The sequence below is a fragment of the Nyctereutes procyonoides genome, unplaced genomic scaffold (genome assembly GCF_905146905.1).
Source record: "Nyctereutes procyonoides isolate TBG_1078 unplaced genomic scaffold, NYPRO_anot_genome, whole genome shotgun sequence".
NCBI classification, from domain to species: domain Eukaryota; kingdom Metazoa; phylum Chordata; class Mammalia; order Carnivora; family Canidae; genus Nyctereutes; species Nyctereutes procyonoides.
In genome coordinates this window covers 110,491-131,708 of record NW_026575041.1, presented here as the reverse complement: position 1 = coordinate 131,708, position 21,218 = coordinate 110,491, and the positions used below count along the sequence as shown (strand labels likewise).

Sequence of the window (21,218 nt, the reverse complement as noted above, 5' to 3'; positions counted from 1 at the left end):
GAGCCTGCTTTCTCATCTTTAAAGAGGATATGATTTAAAGGTCCTTACAACTTCACATAGAAACATTTATTTTTGTCACCAAGTCTATCTTTGAGCAAAGTCCTAATATCAAGGATGAATACCAGATTAATCAGAAAAATGTTAGCTGACCTCCTATTTTAATATATGGCAATATTGTCATGAACTTTATTCATCATTTGAAGGAGCTGTCTATTGGGAATCACAATATATGGCTGAAGTTAAGTGTCTAGGGTCTATCACTGCTATCAGATACAATGAGTTAATTCACTCAACAGATATTCTTAGACAATGTTGTGCCAGACTTTTTCTTGGCTCTGAGATCAGAGGTCTAAGAAAAACTGATGAGGGCCTTATGTTTTTCTGGGAGTTATTTTCAATTTAGTAGCAGGCCTATGCCATCTCATCACTAGGTGCCTCTTCTGTATTTTTTGAAAATACTACTATTCCCTAGTGCTCTTTCCTCTGAACTTTTCACTGCTCCTGTGACTTTAAACCAGCCATCAGTTAGACAAGTCATAAGTCTTACTGTCAAGGCAGGAGTCTCTTTGTTAGGAAAGCAAAGATAAATATATATTCCAATCATTGCATGTAAGTAACAGGTGAAAAAGTGAGGTTTGTTTTCCAACTGAGGTCCAAGCATTGAAACAAAACTCATGAATTTAATTTTGTTATCCATTGCTCCTCAATTCAGATTTTCTAGTCATTAATTTTTTTGTGTCTTTGAGTTCTCAAGAGGCATCCTATATTGAACATTTTTTTCTTTTCTTCTTTTCATGGGCTGTGTTTTATCTTCATCATACTTCATGTAATGAATTATTTCTATTCTAGCCAAAGCTACTGCTTGTTCATATAGAGGTTAGAATGAAACTCACAAAGTTGACTTACACTTAGATATTTTCTTTCCCATAGTTACAGACAGATCTTCTTGGTGTACCAGATCTAATTCTTTTTTATTTTTTTATTTTTTTTAATTTTTTATTGGTGTTCAATTTGCCAACATATAGAATAACACTCAGTGCTCATCCCATCAAGTGCCCACCTCAGTGCCCATTACCCAGTCACCCCACCCTCCGCCCACCCTCCCTTCCACCACCCCTTGTTCGTTTCCCAGTTAGGAGTCTCTCATGTTCTATTTCCAACTCACTTTTTCTCCTTTCCCCTTTATTCCCTGTCACTATTTTTTATATTCCCCAAATGAATGAGACCATATAATGTTTGTCCTTCTCCAATTGACTTATTTCACTCAGCATAATACCCTCCAGTTCCATCCATGTCGAAGCAAATGGTGGGTATTTGTCGTTTCTAATGGCTGAGTAATATTCCATTGTATACATAAGCCGCATCTTCTTTATCCATTCATCTTTCGATGGACACCGAGGCTCCTTCCACACTTTGGCTATTGTGGACATTGCTGCTATAAACATCGGGGTGTAGGTGTCCTGGCGTTTCATTGCAACCAGATCTAATTCTAATTCTGTTCACTGCACATATTGGCATTTTGTAGATGTTCAAATATTTGTTGAGTGAATGCATGCATGAATGAATAGAAAAGGAGCACATACCTTAAAAACCAAGCATTATTTCTATATACGAAAATAGGGGGTGTCAGGAAACTTAGAATAAGAATCAGTACAGAAAAGCTACTTTAATTCTACAGATGTCTTGATCTGGGTGACCACATGCTCATATCCTCAGAGAGAAGATGGTTCATAGTCATCATCCTCCAGCTGAACAGAAATGAATCCAGACTCATGAGGGTTTCTGAAGGGACAACACCCCCAAACCCTCTACTCATTTTCTTATCTTTTTGCAATAATGGAGTATTAAGAATCTTAATCAGATAATCATGTCCAGTTATTATCTGTTCGTTCATTGCAATGAATAGTTCCTTTGTTCTTAAGGTTAACCTTTCCTTTAAAGAGAATTTGGGGATCCCTGGGTGGCTTAGCGGTTTAGCACCTGCCTTCAGCCCAGGGCATTATCCTGGAGTCCTGGGATCGGGTCCCACGTCAGCCTCCCTGCATGGAGCCTGCTTCTCCCTCTGCCTGTATCTCTGCCTCTCTCTCTCTCTGCATCTCTCTCATGAATAATAATAATAATAAAGTATCAGATTTGTAACTACTACTTGCATAATGAAACACTTTACCAACTGTCACCCATTATAGTCTATTTGCCAGATTGAACTTGTTCTTTTATATTTCTTTTATAATATTTAAAACCCAAGTGTCCTCATACAATTTAATATTCTGTCTCTTTTTCTAGTTCACTATGATCAATTCTACATCTAAGAAAAGGACTTACTGGGCCTGCACTTCCATGGAAGACAAGACAAAGCTCCCTAGTGATACTAAATTATATGATATGTAGAAGAGAGTGAAAATGTCTTTTTTGCCTATTTTACAGGACATGGTCCTTTTTCTCCAGGGAAGTTGGCTCCCTTCACTCATCATGCCATTTTTCAATCAAAGCATTTTCCACCCTGCAGTCTTCTTTCTTACTGGCATCCCTGGTTTTGAAAGTTACCATGCCTGGCTCTCCATCCCTTTCTGTTGTCTCTATGCCATTGCCATCTCTGGGAATGGTATGATCTTGTTTGTCATCCTCACTGAGTCAAGCCTCCATGAACCCATGTACTATTTCCTCTCCATGCTCTCCTTCACGGACCTAGGGCTGTGCTTTTCCACATTGGTCACCATGCTGCGTATTTTCTGGTTCAATGCTCAAGAAATCAGTTTTGATGCCTGCATTAGCCAAATGTTCTTTATCCATGGTTTCACATTCATGGAGTCCTCTGTACTTCTGGTGATGGCCTTTGACCGCTTCATTGCCATCTGTAACCCACTGAGATATGCCACAATCTTAACCAATTCAAGGATCATCAAAGTGGGCTTTGCCATTGTTATTAGAGGGACAACGGCTCTAGTACCTTTACTCCTGCTCCTAAAGCGTCTGTCCTTCTGCCGTAGCCATGTTCTGCACCATTCATATTGTTTCCATCCTGATGTGATGAAGCTTTCATGCACAGATACCAAGATCAACAGTGCATTTGGTTTGGCTATTGTTATCTCTACTGCTGGCATAGACTCTGTCTTGATCCTCCTCTCCTATGTTCTGATCATCCACTCTGTGCTCAGCATTGCCTCCCCAAAGGAGCGGAAAAAGGCCTTTGGTACTTGTGTCTCACACATAAGTGCTGTTGCCATCTTCTACATCCCCATGATCAGCTTGTCACTGGTACACAGATTTGGGAAGCATGCCCCTCCCCTTGTGCACACCCTTATTGCCAATGTTTACCTGCTCATCCCTCCTGTGATGAATCCCATAATCTATAGTGTGAAAACCAAGCAAATTCGTAAGGCTGTGCTCAAAATTTTCCTTTCTAAGCTGATTTAGGAAATTTTCAGTACATTCTTCTTTATATAGTCTCTCTCACTCATTTTGATTTTCTACTAGTGTGAGTTACAACTATACCATGAGAAAGCATGTTTATACAGGATTTCACTATTTTCTGATGATCCAGTAATTTATGACTTATACAGTTCTAGAATGTGAACATTTTGAGAGCAGAGATCATGTCTTGTGTAATTCTGACACTCCCACAAATACTGCTTTTGGCTTAGAATAAGGCCATAGGTAAAATATGCCTACATGCATAGATAAATGAGGTCTTTCCTTGGAGCTCTAGAGTATGTACCTACCCAAGGAATGTCTGATGTAATTTAAAGATTTTCTTTGTCTATTTAGAGAGAGCTTGAGCGAGGATGGGCAGAAAGGGAGTGAAAGGGAGAAAGAATGTGAAGCTGACTCCCCACTGATTCAGAGCCTGATTTGGGGCTTGATCTCATGACCTTGAGATCAAGAGACTAGCAGAAACCAAGAGTCAGAAGCTCAGCTGACTAAACCCCCCAGGCTCAGTCACCCCTGATATAATTTAGATCAGTAGGAAATTCTAGGCTTCGTAAATATCTATTTTGGGGAATAATTTCAAGGTCCTGGGATCAAGCCCCAAATCAGACTCTGAGCTCAGTGGGGAGTCTGCTTCAGATTCTTTTTTCTCTCTCCCTCCCTGTCTGCCCTTCCACTCATGAACTCTCTCTCTCTCTCAAATAGATAAATAAATAAAATATTTATATCAGACATTCCTTGGATAGCTACACACGCTAGAGATGGTAAAACTGTCTAAATCCCAAAGAAAGACATCACTTGTCTATGCATGTAGGCATATTTTACCCATGGCCTTATTCTAAGCCAGGTGCAGTTATTTGTGGGAGTGCCATAATAATAACTATCCCCCAAAATAGATTTTTCAAGGCTGAGGAGCATGAATAAGCACAATAAATAAGAAGAAATGTGAATGAAAAGGGTACTTTCTTAATTCTTTAAAGAGTCCTACAGATTAGTTTGGTAAATGTATTATTTTATTATCCAATATCTATTGATTCATAATCTAGATATATGTCTAAAAGGGGAAAATGGGCAGGAATGCAGAGTTGTATTATGATGTTCAATATATCATTATACATTGTAATGAAAATTTGGAAACTGCTTAAACAATTACTTTTAGGATATTGGTTAAATAAGATAAACTATCATGCAAAAAACTAAAACTGATATAAATATATATGATAAATGATTAAGAGATAGATTAGTATACAGAGTACTTTATACTGTTTGTATATATATTTCATGTGAATACACACACACACACACACACACATTAAAAAGTATGGTCTAAGGACGCCTGGGTTGCTCAGCAGTTGAACATCTGCCTTTGGCTCAGGTCGTGATCCCAGAGTCCTGGGACTGAGTCACGCATCAGGCTCCCTGTAGGGAGCCTGCTTCTACCTCTGCCTATGTCTCTGCCTCTCTCTGTGTGTCTTTCATGAATAAATAAATAAAATCTTTTTAAAAAATTTATAGTCTACCACAGCCTAGCAGTCTGTGGAACACTGGAAACTCAGTTTGGGCTCACAGATTCCATAGTTCTGCATGTCGGTCAACACAGAGCAAACGGATGAAAAAAATTAGCTGTCAGCTTCCTCTTGGGGAATGAAAGTGTAGAGCCATGCATACAGCACTGCAGTTTCCCCAAGAGGCCTTCCAGAGTACTGGCCTCTGTCTTGCCACTCTTGGAACCTGAATGTGTTGACCACTGCCTGACAACCTGGGGGGAGAATGGAGAGAGCATCTTGGGCTCAAAGACCCCATAGCCCCGATCCTTCTCATCACAGAATGAGCGGATAAAAAAGAGACCTCTCAGCATTCTTCTGGGTTGGAGAAGAGTTGAGCTGTATGTACAATGCCCAAGCTTCTCTGAGGGGATCCTCCACAGGACTGCCCTCTGTCCTGTCAGTCTTAGGACTCAGATGGGTTTTGCAGAGTCTAATAGCATGGGGGAGAAGGAAGCCATAAGGTTGGGCTCTTAGAGGCCATAGTTCCACCTCCTGGTTCCCCACAGAGTGACAGGAAAAATCCCCCAGCCACCTGCTTCTCCCTAGAGAGGGAGAGCTGATAGAGCCCAGACTCTTTCCCTAGGCATATTGGTGGAGGTTGTCTCCTCTATAAGGCCAGTCTGTGAGGACTGGGAAAGAAGTCTACTTTATCTAAAGCGCAAATATCAAGGAAAAAGAAAAATCAGCCAAAGAAATTTCAAACAAATGAACAAGAAAAAATCTTCAGAAACTGACCAAAATGAAATGGACCTATATGATTTACCTGACAAAGAATTCAAAATACTTGTCATAAAGAGGCTTACTGAGATGTAGAGAATAATGCATGAATAAACTGAGAATTTCAACAGAGATAGAACTATAAGAAATACCAAACAGATACGTAGACAACACTGTATTTTTTAATAATAAATTTATTTTTTTGGTGTTCAATTTGCCAACATACAGAATAACACCCAGTGCTCATCCCATCAAGTGCCCCCCTCAGTGCCCGTCACCCATTCACCCCCACCCCATCCCTTCCTCCCCTTCCACCACCCCTAGTTCGTTTCCCAGAGTTAGGAGTCATTATGTTCTGTCTCCCTTTCTGATATTTCCTAACAATTTCTTCTCCCTTCCCTTCTATTCCCTTTCACTATTATTCATATTCCCCAAATGAATGAGAACATACACTGTTTGTCCTTCTCCGATTGACTTACTTCACTCAGCATAATACCCTCCAGTTCCATCCACGTCGAAGCAAATGGTGGGTATTTGCCGTTTCTATTGGCTGAGTAATATTCCATTGTATACATAAACCACATCTTCTTTATCCATTCATCTTTCGATGGACACTGAGGCTCCTTCCACAGTTTGGCTATTGTGGACATTGCTGCTAGAAACATCGGGGTGCAGGTGTCCCGGCGTTTCATTGCATCTGAATCTTTGGGGTAAATCCCTAACAGTGCAATTGCTGGGTCGTAGGGCAGGTCTATTTTTAAATCTTTGAGGAACCTCCACACAGTTTTCCAGAGTGGCTGCACCAGTTCACATTCCCACCAACAGTGTAAGAGGGTTCCCTTTTCTCCGCATCCTCTCCAACATTTGTTGTTTACTGCCTTGTTAATTTTCCCCATTCTCACTGGTGTGAGGTGGTATCTCATTGTGGTTTTGATTTGTATTTCCCTGATGGCAAGTGATGCAGAGCATTTTCTCATGTGCCTGTTGGCCATGTCTGTGTCTTCCTCTGTGAGATTTCTCTTTATGTCTTTTGCCCATTTCATGATTGGATTGTTTGTTTCTTTGCTGTTGAGTTTAATAAGTTCTTTATAGATTTTGGAAACTAGCCCTTTATCTGATATGTTATTTGCAAATATCTTCTCCCATGCTGTAGGTTGTCTTTGAGTTTTGTTGACTGTATCCTTTGCTGTGCAAAAGCTTCTTATCTTGATGAAGTCCCAATAGTTCATTTTTGCTTTTGTTTCTTTTGCTTTCGTGGATGTATCTTGCAAGAAGTTACTGTGGCCGAGTTCAAAAAGGGTGTTGCCTGTGTTCTCCTCTAGGATTTTGATGGAATCTTGTCTCACATTTAGATCTTTCATCCATTTTCAGTTTATCTTTGTGTATGGTGCAAGAGAGTGGTCTAGTTTCATTCTTCTGCATGTGGATGTCCAATTTTCCCAGCACCATTTATTGAAGAGACTGTCTTTCTTCCAGTGGATCGTCTTTCCTCCTTTATCGAATATTAGTTGACCATAAAGTTCAGGGTCCACTTCTGGGTTCTCTATTCTGTTCCATTGATCTATGTGTCTGTTTTTGTGCCAGTACCACACTGTCTTGATGACCACAGCTTTATAGTACAACCTGAAATCTGGCATTGTGATGCCCCCAGATATGATTTTCTTTTTTAAAATTCCCCTGGCTATTCGGGGTCTTTTCTGATTCCACACAAATCTTAAAATAATTTGTTCTAACTCTCTGAAGAAAGTCCATGGTATTTTGATAGGGATTGCATTAAATGTGTAAATTGCCCTGGGTAACATTGACATTTTCACAATATTAATTCTGCCAATCCATGAGCATGGAATATTTTTCCATCTCTTTGTGTCTTCCTCAATTTCTTTCAGAAGTGTTCTATAGTTTTTAGGGTATAGATCCTTTACCATATGAGGTTAGGTTTACTCCTAGGTATCTTAGGCTTTTGGGTGCAATTGTAAATGGGATTGACTCCTTAATTTCTCTTTTCTCAGTTACATTGTTAGTGTATAGAAATGCCACTGACTTCTGGGCATTGATTTTGTATCCTGCCACACTGCCAAATTGCTGTATGAGTTCTAGCAATCTTGGGTGGAGGCTTTTGGGTTTTCTATGTAGAGTATCATGTCATTGGCGAAGAGGGAGAGTTTGACTTCTTCTTTGCCAATTCGAATGCCTTTGATATCTTTTTGTTGTCTGATTGTTGAAGCTAGGATTTCCAGTACTATGTTGAATAGCAGTGGTGAGAGTGGACATCCCTGTCTTGTTCCTGATATTAGGGGAAAGGCTCCCAGTGCTTCCCCATTGAGAATTATATTTGCTGTGGGCTTTTTGTAGATGGCTTTTAAGATGTTGAGGAATGTTCCCTCTATCCCTACACTCTGAAGAGTTTTGATCAGGAATGGATGCTGTATTTTGTCAAATGCTTTCTCTGAATCTAATGAGGGATCATATGGTCTTGGTTTTTCTCTTGCTGATATGATGAATCATATTGATTATTTTACGAGTGTTGAACCAGCCTTGTGTCCCGGGAATAAATCCTACTTGGTCATGGTGAATAATTTTCTTAATGTACTATTGGATCCTATGGGCTAGTATCTTGGTGAGAATTTTGCATCCATGTTCATCAGGGATATTGGTCTGTAATTCTCCTTTTTGGTGGGGTCTTTGTCTGGTTTTGGAATTAAGGTGATGCTGGCCTCATAGAACGAGTTTAGAAGTACTCCGTCTCTTTTTATCTTTCCAAACAGCTTTTAGTAGAATAGGTATGGTTTCTTCTTTAAATGTTTGATAGAATTCCCCTGGGAAGCCATCTAGCCATGGAGTTTTGTGTCTTGGGAGGTTTTTGATGACTGCTTCAATTTCCTCCCTGGTTATTGGCCTGTTCAGATTTTCTGTTTCTCCCTGTTCCAGTTTTGGTAGTTTGTGGCTTTCCAGGAATGCGTCCATTTCTTCTAGATTGCCTAATTTATTGGCGTTCATAATCTGTTTTTAAAATCGTTTGTATTTCCTTGGTGTTGGTAGTGATCTCTCCTTTCTCATTCATGATTTTATTAATTTGAGTCTTCTCTCTCTTCTTTTTAATAAGGTTGGCTAATGGTTTATCTATCTTATTAATTCTTTCAAAGAACCAACTCCTGGTTTTGTTGATCTGTTCCACAGTTCTTCTGGTCTCGATTTCATTGAGTTCTGCTCGAATCTTAATTAACTCTCTTCTTCTGCTGGGTGTAGGGTCCATCTGCTGTTTTTTCTCCAGCTCCTTTAGGTGTAAGGTTAGATATTGTATTTGAGTTCTTTCCAGTTTTTGAATGGATGCTTGTATTGCGATGTATTTCCCCCTCAGGACTGCTTTTGCTGCATCCCAAAGATTTTGATCGGTTGTATCTTCATTCTCATTAGTTTCCATGAATCTTTTTAATTCTTCCTTAATTTTCTGGTTGACCCTTTGATCTTTTAGCAGGATGATCCGTAACCTCCACGTGTTTGAAGTCCTTCCAAACTTTTTGTTGTGGTTTAGTTCTAATTTCAAGGCATTATGGTCTGAGAATATGCAGGGGACGACCCCAATCTTTTGGTATCGGTTCAGACCTGATTTGTGACCCATTATGTGTTCTATTCTGGAGAAACTTCCATGTGCACTTGAGAAGAATGTGTATTCAGTTGAGTTTGGATTTAAAGTTCTGTAGATATGTGTGAAATCCATCTGGTCCAGTGTATCATTTAAAGCTCTCGTTTCTTTGGAGATGTTGTTCTTAGAAGACCTATCGTGGGTAGAAAGCGCTAGATTGAAGTCACCAATTATAAGTGTATAATTATCTAAGTATGTCTTTTACTTTGATTATTAATTGATTGATATATTTGGCAGCTCCCACATTTGGGGCATATATATTGAGGATTGTTACGTCCTCTTGTTGTATAGATCCTTTAAGTATGATGTAGTGTCCCTCTTCATCTCTCACTAGAGTCTTAGGGGTAAATTTTAGTTTATCTGATCTAAGGATGGCTACCCCTGCTTTCTTTTGAGGACCATTTGAATGGTAAATGGTTCTGCAACCTTTTATTTTCAGGCTGTAGGTGTCCTTCTGTCTAAAATGAGTCTCTTGTAGACAGCAAATAGATGGGTCCTGCTTTTTTATCCAGTCTGAAACCCTGCGCCTTTTGATGGGGTCATTAAGCCCGTTCATGTTCAGAGTTACTATTGAAAGATATGAGTTTAGTGTCATCATGATATCTATTTAGTCCTTGTTTTTGTGGATTGTTCCACTGAACTTCTTCTTAAAGGGGAATTTTAAGAGTCCCCCTTAAAATTTCTTGCAGAGCTGGTTTGGAGGTCACATATTCTTTCAGTTCCTGCCTGTCTTGGAAGCTCTTTATCTCTCCTTCCATTTTGAATGAGAGCCTTGCTGGATAAAGTATTCTTGGTTGCATGTTCTTCTCATTTAGGACCCTGAATATATCCTGCCAGCCCTTTCTGGCCTGCCAGGTCTCTGTGGAGAGGTCTGCTGTTACCCTAATACTCCTCCCCATGAAAGTCAGGGATTTCTTGTCTCTTGCTGCTTTAAGGATCTTCTCTTTATCTTTGGAATTTGCAAGCTTAACTATTAAATGTCAAGGTGTTGGACAGTTTTTATTGATTTTAGGTGGGGATCTCTCTATTTCCTGGATCTTAATGCCTGTTTCCCTTCTCAGGTTAGGAAAGTTTTCAGCTAGGATTTGTTCAAATACGTATTCTGGTCCTCTGTCCCTTTCAGTGCCCTCAGGAACTCCAATTAAACGTAGGTTTTTCTTCCTCAGGCTGTCGTTTATTTCCCTTAATCTGTCTTCATGGTCTTTTAATTGTCTGTCTCTTTTTTCTTCAGTTTCCCTCTTTGCCATCAACTTGTCTTCTATGTCACTCACTCGTTCTTCCACCTCGTTAACGCTCGTCGTTAGGACTTCTCGTTTGGATTGCATCTCATTCAATTGATTTTTAATTTCTGCCTGATTGGATCTAAATTCTGCAGTCATGAAGTCTCTTGAGTCCTTTATGCTTTTTTCTAGAGCCACCAGTAGCTGTATAATAGTGCTTCTGTATTGGCTTTCTGGCATTGAACTGTAATCCAGAATTTGTAACTCTGTGGGAGAGAGGACTGTTTCTGATTCTTTCTTTTGATGTGAGGTTTTATTCTAGTCATTTTTCTCAGTGCAGCATGGCCAAAAACAAGTTGTACTGGGAAAAGGAGAAAAAGAGAGGAGTGAAAGAAGGAATGAAAAGAGAAAGAAAAAAGAAAAAAAAGGAAGAAAAAAGGAAAAAAGAGAAGAAAAAGAGAAAGAAAAAGAAAGGAGAAAAAAAGGGTGTGGGAAGCTAACAGAAAAAAAAACACGGCGGAGTGTCTTCTGATTCTGTATACTTTAAGTGCCTTGCCTTCCCCTGGAACCTGTCCTAGTCTTCTGGGGGAGGGGCCCGTTGTGCTGATTTTCAGGTTTTAGCACTTGGGGGAGCTGCTCTGCCCCCTGCCTGGTGCAGGGCTCAGTGGGGTTTGTTTACCCCGTGAGGTCCCAGGAGGAACAGCCACAGTGGCTGTGGCAGCTCTGGAGCCCTGGATTCAGCTCCCACAGTAACTACAGGGCTCTCCTTTTTCAGGGCCTGGAGGCTCCGGGGCGGGGCCGCTGATCTGCTCAGCTCGGGGCAGGAGAGTCCTTGCTGTCCTGTACCCTCCCGGCCTCTGCTGGCTTGCTAAACTTAACGTAATGTCCTCAAGGTCCAACCATGTTGTCATATATTGCAGAATTTCCTTTTTTAAAGCTAAATAGTATTCCCTTTTGTATAAGTCATCCAAATTGTAAAGGGAGAAGTAACATCTGTTTGCAGATAACATGATCTTTTGTATAGAAAACCCCTCACTGAGGTGGGCACTTGATGGGATGAGCACTGGGTGTTATTATATAGAATAATATTCTGGCAAATTGAACACCAATTAAAATAAATTTATAAAAAAATAAAAAAGAAAATACAAAAGAAAAAAGAAAACCCCTCAAAATCACAAAACTGTTAGAACTAATAAAAATGTAGGGGTAGTGGAAGGGGAGGAGGGGTGGGGGTGACTGGGTGGCGGGCACTGAGGTGGGCACTTGATGGGATGAGCACTGGGTGTTATTCTATATGCTGGCAAATTGAACACCAATTAAAATAAATTTATAAAAAAAATAAAAAAGAAAATACAAAAGAAAAAAGAAAACCCCTCAAAATCACAAAACTGTTAGAACTAATAAAAAAAAAGTAGGGGTGGTGGAAGGGGAGGAGAGGTGGGGGTGACTGGGTGGCGGGCACTGAGGGGGGCACTTGCACTTGACAGGATGAGCACTGGGTATTATTCTGTATGTTGGCAAATTGAACACCAATAAAAATAAATTTATTATTTTAAAAATAATATATATATAATCAAAATACAAAATCAGTTATATTTCTATACCATAACAATGAACAATCTGAAAAAATAAATTAAGAAAACATTTTCAATTACAATATATCTGTGTTCATGAATCAGGAGACTTAATATTAAACAAGATGTCTATTTGATTGTGTCTTGTTTAATTTCTTTCATCAACGTTTCCTAGATTCCCATAGATAAAGTTTTCACCTCCTTTGTTCAGTTTATGCCTAAATATTTTATTCTTTTTTGTTGTTACTGTAATTTTTCACAGTAGTCACTTATGATGTTTTCCTGTCATTAGATGTAATGTCTGTTCTTTCTTTTAGTGTAGCTAAGGGATTATAATTTGGTTTATCTTTTAAAAAAACAATTTTTCATTTTGTTGATTTTATTGTTTTAATTTTTATTGCATTTACTTCTGCTCTAATTTTTTTCATTATTCTCACATTTATTTTTTTATTTTTATAAATTTATTTTTATTGGTGCTCAATTTCCCAACATATAGAGGATAACACCCAGTGCTCATCCCATCAAGTGCCCCCCTCAGTGCCCGTTACCCATTCACCCTCACCCCCCGCCCACCTCCCCTTCTACCACCCCTAGTTCGTTTCCCAGAGTTAGGAGTCTCTCATGTTCTGTCTCCCTTTCTGATATTTCCCACTCATTTTCTCTCCTTTCCCCCTATTCCCTTTCACTATTTTTTATATTCCCCAAATGAATGAGACCATATGATGTTTGTCCTTCTCCAATTGGAGAAGCATTTCACTTCACTCAGCATAATACCCTCCAGTTCCATCCACATCAAAGCAAATGGTGGGTATTTGTCATTTCTAATGGCTGAGTAATATTCCATTGTATACATAGACCACATCTTCTTTATCCATTCATCTTTCAATGGACACCGAGGCTCCTTCCGCAGTTTGGCTATTGTGGACATTGCTGCTAGAAACATTGGGGTGTAGATGTCCCGGCGTTTCACTGCATCTGTATCTTTGGGGTAAATCCCCAATAGTGCAAGGTATTTTTTTTTCTAATTTACTTTTTACTTCATCTTTATCCAATGGTTGCTCAATAGTGTGTTGTTTAATTTCCACATTTTTGTGGTCTAGGTTTCCTTCAGCTATTATTTCTAGTTTTAGTCCATTGATCAGAAAAGACATTTAGTATGATTTCAAACCTCTCAAATTTGTTGAGACTTATTTTATGACCTAACATGTGATCTATCCTGGAGAAAGAAGGCATATTTGAGAAGATTGTATATCCAGCTGTTGTTGGGTAGAATGTTTTCTATATGTCTGTTAGGTTCATTTGGCTATCCTGTTGTTCAAGCTCTGTTTTCTTGTTGGTCTTCTGTTTTGTAGTTCAATCCAGGATTGAAAGTGGAGTATTCAACTCTCCTATTATTATTATATTACTTTCTATTTCTCCCTCAGTTTTGTCAGTGGCTGCTTTATATATTTAGATGCTTTGATGTTGGGTAAATATATATTTATAATTCTTATATCTTCCTGGTAGATCAACCTTCTATCATTTTGTCCTGTTCTTTCTCAGGATGTTTTTTAACTTGAAATCTATTTTCTTGATATAAATATAGCCACCTCCTGCTCTCTTTTGGTTATCATTTGTATGGAGTATATTTTTATATCCTTCACTTTCAGTGTATGTGTGTCCTTAAGATTCAAGTGAATTTCTTATAGGCAACAGATAGTGGGATCATGGTTTGTTTCTGGTTTCTTTTTCTTCTGTTTTTCATTCTATTAAGCCACTCTTTTTCTTTTTATTGGGGAATATATTCCATCTGCATTTAAAGTGATCATTAAGGGGCACCTGGGTGGCACAGTCGGTTAAGTGTCTGACTCTTGGTGTCAGCTGAGGTCATGATCTCAGGGTCATGAGACTGAGCCCCAGGTCCGGCTCTGCACTCAGCGCAGAGTCTTCTTAGAGTTTATCTCTTCCTCTCTCTCTGCCCCTCCACATCTCTCTCTCTCTCTGTCTCTGTAATAAACAAATCTTTTAAAAAATAGTGATTATTGATAAGGAAGAGTTTACCATTGCCATTTTGTTAGTTATTTTCTGTTAGTCTGGTAATTCCTTTGCTATATCTTCACTGGTTTTTCTTTTTTCTTTTTATTTTTTTGTATTTTGGAGTTTTTTGGTACTAATATGCTTTGATCCCTTTCTTTTTTTCTTTGTGTAAGTTTTATAGGTATTCTTGCATGGGCCTTACATAACATATCTTATGGCAGTCTAATTTAAGTTGGTAACTACTTAAGTTCAATCACACGCAAAAATGCTACACTTTAATTTCTCTTCTACATATACTTTGCTGTTGTTGTCACAGTTTATATCTGTTCATATTGTGCATATATATGCATATTTGTGGTTACAGTGATTTTAAATGCTTTGTTTACCTTTTATGTTTGTATTTATATCGATGTGCCTACCACTGTTACAGTAAATACAGTGTTGTCGGAGACAGGGGCAAGATGGAGGAGGAGTAGGGTCCCCAACTCACCTGTCCCCACCAAATTACCAGATAACCTTCAAATCATCCTGAAAATCTACGAATTCGGCCTGAGATTTAAAGAGAGACCAGCTGGAAGGCTACAGTGAGAAGAGTTCGCGCTTCTATCAGGGTAGGAAGACGCGGGAAAAGAGAAATAAGGAAACAAAAGGCCTCCGAGAGGGAGGGGCCCCGCAAGGAGCCGGGCTGAGGCCGGGGCGAGTGTCCCCAGGACAGGAGAGCCCCGTCCCGGAGGAGCAGGAGCTGCACCAACCTTCCCGGGGGGAAAGGGGCTCGCAGGGAGTTGGAGCAGGACCCAGGAGGGCGGGGATGCCCTCGGGCTCCCTGGGACACTAACAGACACCTGCGCCCCGGGAGAGTGCGCCGAGCTCCCTAAGGGCTGCAGCGCGCTGGGCTGGACCGGAGCAGCTCGGAGGGGCTCGGGCGGCGGCTCCGCGGAGGGGGCTGCGGGGCGGGAGCGCGAATCCACCAGCGCAGGCCCCGGAGCACAGGGCGCCGGGACACAGCCCAGGATCCGGCCTCCCCCGGGACAGGCAGAGGCCGGGAGGGCCCAGGACAGCAAGGACGCTCCTGCCCCGAGCTGAGCAGATCAGCGGCCCCGCCCTGGAGCCTCCAGGCCCTGCAGACGGAGAGCCCCGTAGTTCCTGCGGAGGCTGAATCCAGGCTTCCAGAGTTGCCATAGCCACTGCGGCTGTTCCTCCTGGGGCCTCACGGGGTAAACAACCCCGCTGAGCCCTGCAGCAGGCAGGGGCAGAGCAGCTCCCCCAAGTGCTAACACCTGAAAATCAGCACAGCAGGCCCCTCCCCCAGAAGACCAGCTGGACAGACCAGTTCCAGTGGAAGTCAAGGGACTTAAAGTCTACAGAATCAGAAGATACTCCCCCGTGGTTTTTGTTTTTTTTTTTCTTTTTTCTTTTCTTTTTGATTTCTGATTGCTTCCCCAACCCCTTTTTTCACCTTTCTTTCTTTTTCTTTCTCTTTTTCTTCTCTTTTTTTCCTTTTTTTCTTTTTCTCTTTTCTTCTCTTTCTTTCTTCTCTCTCTTTCTCTCCTTTTCCCAATACAACTTGTTTTTGGCCACTCTGCACTGAGCAAAATGACTAGAAGGAAAACCTCACCTCAAAAGAAAGAATCAGAAACAGCCCTCTCTCCCACAGAGTTACAAAATCTGGATTACAATTCAATGTCAGAAAGCCAATTCAGAAGCACTATTATACAGCTACTGGTGGCTCTAGAAAAAAGCATTAAGGACTCACGAGACTTCATGACTGCAGAATTTAGATCCAATCAGGCAGAGAATTAAAAATCAATTGAATGAGATGCAATCCAAACTAGAAGTCCTAACGACGAGGGTTAACGAGGTGGAAGAACGAGTGAGTGACATAGAAGACAAGTTGATGGCAAAGAGGGAAACTGAGGAAAAAAGAGACAGACAATTAAAAGACCATGAAGACAGATTAAGGGAAATAAATGACAGCCTAAGGAAGAAAAACCTATGTTTAATTGGGGTTCCCGAGGGCGCCGAAAGGGACAGAGGGCCAGAATATGTATTTGAACAAATCCTAGCTGAAAACTTTCCCAATCTGGGAAGGGAAACAGGCATTCAGATCCAGGAAATAGAGAGATCCCCCCTAAAATCAATAAAAACCGTTCAACACCTCGACATCTAATAGTGAAGCTTGCAAATTCCAAAGATAAAGAGAAGATCCTTAAAGCAGCAAGAGACAAGAAGTCCCTGACTTTCATGGGGAGGAATATTAGGGTAACAGCAGACCTCTCCACAGAGACCTGGCAGGCCAGAAAGGGCTGGCAGGATATATTCAGGGTCCTAAATGAGAAGAACATGCAACCAAGAATACTTTATCCAGCAAGGCTCTCATTCAAAATGGAAGGAGAGATAAAGAGCTTCCAAGACAGGCAGGAACTGAAAGAATATGTGACCTCCAAACCAGCTCTGCAAGAAATTTTAAGGGGGACTCTTAAAATTCCCCTTTAAGAAGAAGTTCAGTGGAACAATCCACAAAAACAAGGACTAAATAGATATCATGATGACACTAAACTCATATCTGTCAATAGTAACTCTGAACGTGAACGGGCTTAATGACCCCATCAAAAGGCGCAGGGTTTCAGACTGGATAAAAAAGCAGGACCCATCTATTTGCTGTCTACAAGAGACTCATTTTAGACAGAAGGACACCTACAACCTGAAAATAAAAGGTTGGAGAACCATTTACCATTCAAATGGTTCTCAAAAGAAAGCAGGGGTAGCCATCCTTATATCAGATAAACTAAAATTTACCCCGAAGACTGTAGTGAGAGATGAAGAGGGACACTATATCATACTTAAAGGATCTATCCAACAAGAGGACTTAACAATCCTCAATATATATGCCCCGAATGTGGGAGCTGCCAAATATTTAAACGAATTATTAACCAAAGTGAAGAAATACTTAGATAATAATACACTTATACTTGGTGACTTCAATCTAGCTCTTTCTACCCTCGATAGGTCTTCTAAGCACAACATCTCCAAAGAAACGAGAGCTTTAAATGATACACTGGACCAGATGGATTTCACAGATATCTACAGAACTTTACATCCAAACTCAACTGAATACACATTCTTCTCAAGTGCACATGGAACTTTCTCCAGAATAGACCACATACTGGGTCACAAATCGGGTCTGAACGATACCAAAAGATTGGGATCGTCCCCTGCATATTCTCAGACCATAATGCCTTGAAATTAGAACTCAATCACAAGAAGAAGTTTGGAAGGACCTCAAACACGTGGAGGTTAAGGACCATCCTGCTAAAAGATAAAAGGGTCAACCAGGAAATTAAGGAAGAATTAAAAAGATTCATGGAAACTAATGAGAATGAAGATACAACCGTTCAAAATCTTTGGGATGCAGCAAAAGCAGTCCTGAGGGGGAAATACATCGCAATACAAGCATCCATTCAAAAACTGGAAAGAACTCAAATACAAAAGCTAACCTTACACATAAAGGAGCTAGAGAAAGAAGCAGCAAATCGACCCTACACCCAGCAGAAGAAGAGAGTTAATTAAAATTCGAGCAGAACTCAACGAAATTGAGACCAGAAGAACTGTGGAACAGATCAATAGAACCAGGAGTTGGTTCTTTGAAAGAATTAATAAGATAGATAAACCATTAGCCAACCTTATTAAAAAGAAGAGAGAGAAGACTCAAATTAATAAAATCATGAATGAGAAAGGAGAGATCACTACCAACACCAAGGAAATACAAACGATTTTAAAAACATATTATGAACAGCTCTACGCCAATAAATTAGGCAATCTAGAAGAAATGGACGCATTCCTGGAAAGCCACAAACTACCAAAACTGGAGCAGGAAGAAATAGAAAACCTGAACAGGCCAATAACCAGGGAGGAAATTGAAGAAGTCATCAAAAACCTCCCAAGACACAAGAGTCCAGGGCCAGATGGCTTCCCAGGGGAATTCTATCAAACGTTTAAAGAAGAAATCATACCTATTCTACTAAAGCTGTTTGGAAAGATAGAAAGAGATGGAGTACTTCCAAATTCATTCTATGAGGCCAGCATCACCTTAATTCCAAAACCAGACAAAGACCCCACCAAAAAGGAGAATTACAGACCAATATCCCTGATGAACATGGATGCAAAAATTCTCAACAAGATACTAGCCAATAGGATCCAACAACACATTAAGAAAATTATTCACCATGACCAAGTAGGATTTATCCCCGGGACACAAGGCTGGTTCAACACTCGTAAAACAATCAATGTGATTCATCATATCAGCAAGAGAAAAACCAAGAACCATATGATCCTCTCATTAGATGCAGAGAAAGCATTTGACAAAATACAGCATCCATTCCTGATCAAAACTCTTCAGAGTGTAGGGATAGAGGGAACTTTCCTCGACATCTTAAAAGCCATCTACGAAAAGCCCACAGCAAATATCATTCTCAATGGGGAAGCACTGGGAGCCTTTCCCCTAAGATCAGGAACAAGACAGGGATGTCCACTCTCACCACTGCTATTCAACATAGTATTGGAAGTCCTAGCCTCAGCAATCAGACAACAAAAAGACATTAAAGGCATTCAAATTGGCAAAGAAGAAGTCAAACTCTCCCTCTTCGCCGATGACATGATACTCTACATAGAAAACCCAAAAGCCTCCACCCAAGATTGCTAGAACTCATACAGCAATTTGGTAGCGTGGCAGGATACAAAATCAATGCCCAGAAATCAATGGCATTTCTATACACTAACAATGAGACTGAAGAAAGAGAAATTAAGGAGTCAATCCCATTTACAATTGCACCCAAAAGCATAAGATACCTAGGAATAAACCTAACCAAAGAGGTAAAGGATCTATACCCTAAAAACTATAGAACACTTCTGAAAGAAATTGAGGAAGACACAAAGAGATGGAAAAATATTCCATGCTCATGGATTGGCAGAATTAATATTGTGAAAATGTCAATGTTACCCAGGGCAATTTACACGTTTAATGCAATCCCTATCAAAATACCATGGACTTTCTTCAGAGAGTTAGAACAAATTATTTTAAGATTTGTGTGGAATCAGAAAAGACCCCGAATAGCCAGGGGAATTTTAAAAAAGAAAACCATATCTGGGGGCATCACAATGCCAGATTTCAGGTTGTACTACAAAGCTGTGGTCATCAAGACAGTGTGGTACTGGCACAAAAACAGACACATAGATCAATGGAACAGAATAGAGAACCCAGAAGTGGACCCTGAACTTTATGGTCAACTAATATTCGATAAAGGAGGAAAGACGATCCACTGGAAGAAAGACAGTCTCTTCAATAAATGGTGCTGGGAAAATTGGACATCCACATGCAGAAGAATGAAACTAGACCACTCTCTTGCACCATACACAAAGATAAACTCAAAATGGATGAAAGATCTAAATGTGAGACAAGATTCCATCAAAATCCTAGAGGAGAACACAGGCAACACCCTTTTTGAACTCGGCCACAGTAACTTCTTGCAAGATACATCCACGAAAGCAAAAGAAACAAAAGCAAAAATGAACTATTGGGACTTCATCAAGATAAGAAGCTTTTGCACAGCAAAGGATACAGTCAACAAAACTCAAAGACAACCTACAGAATGGGAGAAGATATTTGCAAATAACATATCAGATAAAGGGCTAGTTTCCAAAATCTATAAAGAACTTATTAAACTCAACAGCAAAGAAACAAACAATCCAATCATGAAATGGGCAAAAGACATGAAGAGAAATCTCACAGAGGAAGACATAGACATGGCCAACATGCACATGAGAAAATGCTCTGCATCACTTGCCATCAGGGAAATACAAATCAAAACCACAATGAGATACCACCTCACACCAGTGAGAATGGGGAAAATTAACAAGGCAGGAAACAACAAATGTTGGAGAGGATGCGGAGAAAAGGGAACCCTCTTACACTGTTGGTGGGAATGTGAACTGGTGCAGCCACTCTGGAAAACTGTGTGGAGGTTCCTCAAAGAGTTAAAAATAGACCTGCCCTACGACCCAGCAATTGCACTGTTAGGGATTTACCCCAAAGATTCAGATGCAATGAAACGCCGGGACACCTGCACCCCGATGTTTCTAGCAGCCATGTCCACAATAGCCAAACTGTGGAAGGAGCCTCGGTGCCCATCGAAAGATGAATGGATAAAGAAGATGTGGTTTATGTATACAATGGAATATTACTCAGCCATTAGAAACGACAAATACCCACCATTTGCTTCAACGTGGATGGAACTGGAGGGTATTATGCTGAGTGAAGTAAGTCAATCGGAGAAGGACAAACAGTGTATGTTCTCATTCATTTGGGGAATATGAATAATAGTGAAAGGGAATATAAGGGAAGGGAGAAGAAATGTGTGGGAAATATCAGAAAGGGAGACAGAACATAAAGACTTCTAACTCTGGGAAATGAACTAGGGGTGGTGGAAGGGGAGGAGGGCGGGGGGTGGGGGTGAATGGGTGACGGGCACTGAGGGGGACACTTGACGGGATGAGCACTGGGTGTTATTCTGTATGTTGGTAAATTGAACACCAGGAAAAAATTAATTTATTAAAAAAAAAGTTTAGCAAGCCAGACGCAGAAGGACAACTACTGTATGACTCCACTTATATGTGGTGTCTGAAATAGTCACATTCATAAAGTCAAAGACTGGAATGCTGGTTATCAGGAGCTGATGGGTAGTAGGGGAGGGAAGGAATTATTAATCAATAGGCAGAAAGTTTCAGTATAAATAAGATGAATAAAACTCTATACATAGATTTGTTCTACAACTTTATATCTGTAGTCCACAGTAATGTATGGTTGGAATTTGTTGAGTATGGATCTCATGTTAAGTGTTTTTATCATATACAAAAAAAAGATAAATAACATAAACCAAATGTTAAAAGCATTTATCTTTTAATAGATATTGGTTTACTTATATTTTTTATTTTATTTTATTATTTTATTTTATTTTATTTTAATTTTATTTTATTCCTGAGACACACACAGAGGCAGAGACATAGGCAGAGGGAGAAGCAG

The 21,218-nt window shown here is 40.1% G+C and overlaps 1 protein-coding gene across 1 annotated transcript; it reads left to right on the top strand.

Moving 5' to 3' along the window:
• The first annotated feature begins 2,469 nt into the window (after positions 1 to 2,469).
• LOC129506543 (olfactory receptor 51F2-like) lies at positions 2,470 to 3,414 on the top strand. Its single transcript, XM_055320307.1, has one exon. It carries the CDS (start codon positions 2,470 to 2,472, stop codon positions 3,412 to 3,414), a length of 945 nt encoding a protein of 314 aa, XP_055176282.1.
• Positions 3,415 to 21,218: the final 17,804 nt, after the last annotated feature.